Source organism: Orbicella faveolata, unplaced genomic scaffold (assembly GCF_042242905.1).
Source record: "Orbicella faveolata isolate gen_17 unplaced genomic scaffold, um_ofav_v1 contig_14, whole genome shotgun sequence".
Classification (NCBI taxonomy): Eukaryota; Metazoa; Cnidaria; class Anthozoa; order Scleractinia; family Merulinidae; genus Orbicella; species Orbicella faveolata.
This window is the reverse complement of record NW_028301541.1, coordinates 16,586,075-16,592,550: the sequence shown is the minus strand read 5'-3', so window position 1 is coordinate 16,592,550 and position 6,476 is coordinate 16,586,075. Positions and strand designations below refer to the sequence as shown.

General features: G+C 39.4%; 1 protein-coding gene across 1 annotated transcript; it reads right to left on the bottom strand.

Moving 5' to 3' along the window:
* Window positions 1-4,662: 4,662 nt before the first annotated feature.
* On the bottom strand, window positions 4,663-6,476 carry LOC149114245 (QRFP-like peptide receptor). The gene is made up of 3 exons (XM_089286021.1): window positions 6,054-6,476; window positions 5,665-5,907; window positions 4,663-5,015 (listed from the first exon to the last, which is right to left on the bottom strand). Exons 1-3 carry the CDS (start codon window positions 6,348-6,350, stop codon window positions 4,692-4,694), a joined length of 864 nt encoding a protein of 287 aa, XP_089142147.1. The 5' UTR covers window positions 6,351-6,476; the 3' UTR covers window positions 4,663-4,691.

Sequence of the window (6,476 nt, the reverse complement as noted above, 5' to 3'; positions counted from 1 at the left end):
ACAGTTGTGTATGTTTGCCCGCTATCGAGTTCTTCAGGGCTTTAATGACAGAGATAAATATTGTATGCGGCTGCTGTTCCGATAGTTTTCCTAGTCCTCCCAAAACCCCCACTTCTGGTTACAGAAAAATTTACAGGAGTTTTCTATAACGCGATAGAAAAGCGAAGAAAATGTTTTCTATTTAGGAAACACTGGGGCAAAAAGAAAAGAACGTCACTTATTTATTTCGATTCTCAAGATACAACCTCTCTTTGCTCGCTTCATGCTAATGTCAACAGCTCTGGTACCTCTGTGTTTCTATCGATTTCTGGAAGTACAGCTTTAAGAGACCGTGTTCCTACTGGATGTTTCCTCATTGCTGCGTGTTATACGATTCTTATTTGATTGAAAATAATTATTGAAGTCCTGTTTTAGCAATTCTTTTGGATCAATGCTTTCACACCATTAAAAGAACCTATTTAATACAATAGGCAGACAATACTGAGAAACGTTTGCTAAATTTATGATATTCTAAAAGCCATTAATATAATATCTGGAAACTTGGAAATAATAACGAAAAATGATTTCTCGTTAGTGATAATCCTTACCTTACAAACGCGTAACGGGCGGAGAATTCCAGCAGAAGTTGAACGTAAATTTTGGTACACAGGCCAAAACCCGATATTACTGCATGATAGCATCGGAAGAAATGGATTACGAAAGACAGCAGTTCACTAATCATCATATCATTTTCATACCACTTGGACCATGTTCTCACCACCCGGTGCATGTTTATGTTATTTGAAAAGCTATCATGACAGCCAGATAATGTCCAAAGACAAATTAAATACCCGGAAATTTTTTGCAGTCAAATGGAGTTTGGTTGTCAGTTTCGCATGTTGAACTTGGTTAAACTGCTTGCAGTATCTTTCCTCGTGAATAAGCAATCGTTTACCGAAACCTGCCTCTACAATACGTCTGAAATTTATGTAAGTTTAGAAATTTGAACGTCAAAATTTTGCTTAGGCAAGCAAAATTTGTGAAACTCTAATATGAGAATGCAGACAGCTTTCAATGTTGCTGTCATTTTTATTATAACTACTCAAATAAAGCCCTTTCCACACTACGCCGGAGGAATTTAAAAACGCAACAATCACAGGTCATTTTGGATTTGTGTTTGAGGAAAACTCGGGCACGGAAATAACATGATTATCGTGACGTCATCGTTTTCGAAAAGCTCCGTTTTGAAAATGTTTTCTGTCCAAACTAAAAGGCAAGGCCGGCGTTTTCAATTTACTCTGGTTTGAACAGCGTTTACGAAAAAATACGCTTTCCTGACGGATTGACGTGGACGGTAGGCCTAACCGTAGAAATAAAGTTGCGTTTTCAATTTTCTCCGGCGTACTGTGGGGTCCGTTTTCTCTCGAATGCTTTTGAACGCTGTTTTAGGCTATCTGGAGTACTTTTAAAGCTCTGTAGCTTAATTTTAGGTTGCGCTAAGAAACATTTTACCTGTTCGGTTATTCTAGGGGAACTTGAGTATTCTCGAATTTATTAGGGCTTTTTTTGCCCTTTTCCCGAAAACCTTATGCCTTATCGCCTTTCCGAAAATGATAGCTGACCTTTTTTCGGTACTCAAAACGACATTTTTTAACAATCCGAAAACAACAGACATTAAATTTCTCATATCACGAAAGTCAGATGCGACAATTCTCTTAAGAAAATCAGAGGGAATTAAATGCCTTCCGAACAGATAATTTACCGAAACGATCCGTTGGGTGCCTCTGTAGTGAGGACGGGGCCTAACATAACGTGCAGCGGGTGGTAAACGCGTGGTCTAAGTTGTATAAAGATTATACGATGATTAGTGAACCGCTGTCTTTCCCATTTCTTCCGATGTCATCATGTAGTGATATCGGGTTTTTGGGTTGGCCACAGAATTATAGTTCAACTCTTCCGATTCTCCGTCCGTTAAGCGTTTTTTAAGGTAAGATATCAGTTTTGATTTTTATTTCTAAGTTTCCAGATATTGTAACCATAGCTTTTAAAATATCAGAAATTTAACAAAAGTTGGTCGGTATTATCTGCATATTATATTAAAGTGTCATTATGTTCTAATTCCGAAAACAACAGACATTAAATTTCTCATATCACGAAAGTTCGAGGTGATAATTCTCTTTAGAAAATCAGAGGGAATTAAAGGCCTTCCGAACAGATAATTTACCGAAACGATCTGTTGGGTGCCTCTGTAGTGAGAACGGCGCCTAACATAACGTGCAGCGGGTGGTAAACGCATGGACTAAGTTGTATAAAGACTATACGATGATTAATGAACCGCTGTCTTTCCCATTTCTTCCGATGTCATCATGCAGTGATATCGGGTTTTTGGGTTGGCCACAGAATTATCGTTCAACTCTTCCGATTCTCCGTCCGTTAAGCGTTTCTTAAGGTAAGATATCAGTTTTCAATTTTATTTCCAAGTTTCTAGACATTATAAGAATAGCTTTTAAAATATCAGAAATTTAACAAAAGTTGGTCGGTATTATCTGCATATTATATTAAAGTGTCACTATGTTCAAATTTTCGATATCCAATTTTTACATTTTCTTACACAATAGGTCTTTAATTCCTACATATCTTGCCAAATCTCAATCTATTACGAACATTAGAACTCACGTTTTCTTGGACCTTTAGTTCCGAGAATCTATGGCCTCAATTAATTTTCCTTGTTCCAAGTTAATTTTGGTTGAGAATTTGAGAAAATGACGTCATTTTCTCAAAAATACCACACAAGCAAAATAAAGCGATCGCAGCACCTTGTAAATGTGAGAAATACGAGATCTGTGATAATTATGCGCGCCGAAGAATATTCAAACCGGCAACCATGTTTGTTTTTTCATTGCATTTATTGCGAAACCAATTTAACCTGAAAAATTAACAAAGCTTTCATTCATAGCTAAAAGTTTTCTCTCCCCATCACTTTCTTCAACAATTTTGTTTTTAGATATTCGTTGAATACTTCATTGGCTTGTTCAATAGCTTTTGTCTCATTTTCCGCGTCAATGTTGGTCAACATTATCTATTTTCCGTATTTCGTAGGCAGAAATGATGCGATCGCGCTGGACTGGTGACTACAAAATATCTAGAGTTATCATTCATTAAGTGTTTTTGCTCGCTCACGATTGTTCTAAACGCGTCACGTGACTGAAAACTGGGGAATTTCCGAGAAAATTGAAAACCATGTTTAATGACTGGCCCCAGTCATTAAGTGCTTTTAATAGATTAAAAGATCGCTTTGTTCCTAAGAAAGGCTCGAAATGTCAGCTGCCCGATAGAAACGTCACGTGCACGAAGTCGTTACGCAGTTAATTTACCCACATCAACTTCACGTTGATAAATCGCCAGTATTTATCTACAAATCAGCCAAGACAGGGTTCAATGAAAATATTGGCAAACTTCTGAATCTATACACAACAAAAACTTATTCGTGAAGGAAAACGATTTAAAGGGCTACATCGTAAAGGCTGGTTTCCACATAATCGCAGACGATCGCAGAAGATCGCGGATCGCAAATCGCACATCGCAGACGATCGCAAAGAAAGTTATTTCCATATAATCGCAGACGATCGCAGGCGATCTCAGAGCCGACTGTTGCATACATTTCGGACAACGGAACTGTCAGAATTACACGCGCGTTGTGCTGGCGGGAAAATCGCAGCAACCAATATGGCGGACGTCGAGGAGGAAATTTTGCTGCAAGCAAATTTATTTCTTCTTTTAATTAGTCAACCTATTTTGAAATTCCCTTGGCACTGCAACTCGCCCCGATCCAGAAGGTAACGTTTTCAATCGCTTCAGATAACGACCATACGCAGTTCTTATGTCGAAGAATTTGACCTCCGCTTCAGCCGCCGATAAATTAAATTTCTCCCCCTTTTTTTTCCAGCAGTTAGCCTCTTTGTTTTTGTCTTTGAAATCTTTACTGTTACGGTGATAAACGCACTGATATCCCGCAGCCTCCTCCATAAATTTCTCGTTACTAACGTTACCTTGTTCAACGCCAGCCATGTTTACAACAAATAAGCGGTTGCTTTGTTGCAAAGAAGCGTTAAATCATGGGTCGGAATTCAAAATATTATGGATACGTTTCGATCGCAGATCGCACAACTTTGGTTTCCATATGATTGCACGATCACAATTGATCGCACACGATCGCAGACGATTGTAGAAGATAGAACATGGCATTAAGCCAGCATTAAAGCATTTAAGCATTAAAAACATTAAAGCCAGCATTAAAGCCAGAGCATTAAAGCATTAAGCCAGCATTAAAGCATTTAAGTCAGCATTAAGCCATTAAGCCAGCATTAAAGCATTAAGCCATTAAGCCATTAAGCCAGCATTAAAAGCATTAATAGAACATGGTTCTATCTTCTGCGATCGTCTGCGGTCGTCTGCGATCACGATCACAGTATCGCAGACGATCGTAGAAGTGTGTTTCCATATGATCGCAGACGATCGCAGAACGTTTTGCGATCTGCGATCCCCGATCCGCGATCGTCTGCGATCATATGGAAACCAGCTGCACAAAGCTTTTCTTCTGTAGTTGCTGGGAGAAGAGAATCATTCTCATAACTTTATCTCTCCATGTCATAATGTCCTTTTAACTTTAAACAAAGCATTCAAAGAAGAAATGTTTAGATTTTTCGATCACTTTAAAGACGATATCCTGCTGTGCAAATGACTTCTTGTGGGAAAACCCGATTTCGTGTGGATCCCGTGGAGCCGGTACACCTACAGCATATCATTCCCTTAAGCTTTTCTCGGAAGGTTTTGTTGACCAGAGCGTACACAAATGGGTTGACAGCGGAACTGGAGAGTGTTAGCATATGAATAACAGCGTATGCGAGTTCACTAACACTGAGGGATGTCAAGTAGTGTAAGTTGTACGCAAATAGGTCAGGTGCCCAACTGATTCCAAATATGGCAGTGACGGTTACCCAAATTAAAGTGAGTCGCTTCCGCACTCTTAGCACGCCCTGTGTGTAGAGAGAGAGATAAATCCAGTTAAAATAGCAACGAATGAATCGGCGAAGTAATTTGAAAGTAAATTGTCAAAAAAAGGCCTGCAAATGGTGTCATAGTATCGCAATATTAATGGCAATGTTTCAATCAAAATATCGCAGGGACAATTAAGTTATTGACAACGCCAGTCACAGGTGAGGATTACAATCTCTATATCAAACTTTGTCTATTATCATGAGTTGAATTTTGTAAATCGATGGGCCTTTTGTTGTCCGTCACAATGCGAATGTCAGACATGATGTCACAGTCACACTGTCACGATCTTACTCTCACAAAAAGAGCGTGACACTTGAACATAATGTGCCAACCACATTCTGTCATGATCATTACGGTTCTTGTCGAAATAGCTGCCCAACCTCCACCCCCCCCCCCCCCCCCCTTCTTAACTGGCGAGGCCTTGGTACGCGGAAAAGTTCGATTAGGGCACCCATAGAAGATCAAGAAGATCAAAACTGGCGTACGGGGAGAACTTTCATTAAGGCTTACCTCTTGATATCCATAGACTAGAAAAGAAGAAATACTCCGAATTTCTTTCCAGCCAACATCCTAAGATTGACTAAAAGAAAAATGTTCACGTATTGAACTTCTTTGTTTAATACTTACCCTCTGTTGGAAAGTGAGTTGATTCTCAGGATCACGTTTGAGCCGCAGGGTGTACACGATTCTGGAAAACAACCCACCTATTATTGCCATGGCTACAACTACAATGGCTGACCAGTACAAAGAATAGGCTTTTGGCATCCATTCTTCAACCATCCACACAGAGGAATTGTCCTTTACGTTTAAGGCCAGGAACAGAGGTATATGGACTATCAATGAAAAAATCCACGAACCAAGAATGATCATCTGAAATAGGAACGTGTCATGCTTAATATACCGATTCAGTTTTCTTTTTCATACTATTAATCACCTGCGTAGACATACTAAAAACACGTTTCTTCTTAAATCATCACTCTTTAGTTACTAATAATCACACTTTGTCAGTGACGCACCTTTAGTTTACGCTTGGTAAGTTTGCCAATGTTACCAGCACGATACTTTACCGCATAATATCGTTCAGCAGCAATTGCAATCAAAGTGACTACCGAGGAAATTCCAGGAATCCATGCCAAGCCTCCACCCGTCATCAATTTGCATAAAACTGTACCGGCCATCCCATCTGGGTGGGTGGAAGTGAGCCCGTGGGAAGTGTTGGGGGTAATAAAGGTCGCGTACAGCATATCCGCTACAGCCAGATTCACTAGTAGATAGTTGATCGGAATCCAATGGAATATCATAAATACATACATACTTCAGTTAGGAGAAGATGAAGAGTAAAAGAGTCAGTCCTTCAAATAGACTCGAGTTAATCCATCTCAAGTTATTTTTAGATCACTCCTGGTTTCGGAATCCCTTGGAGGTCTGAAAAAGGCACT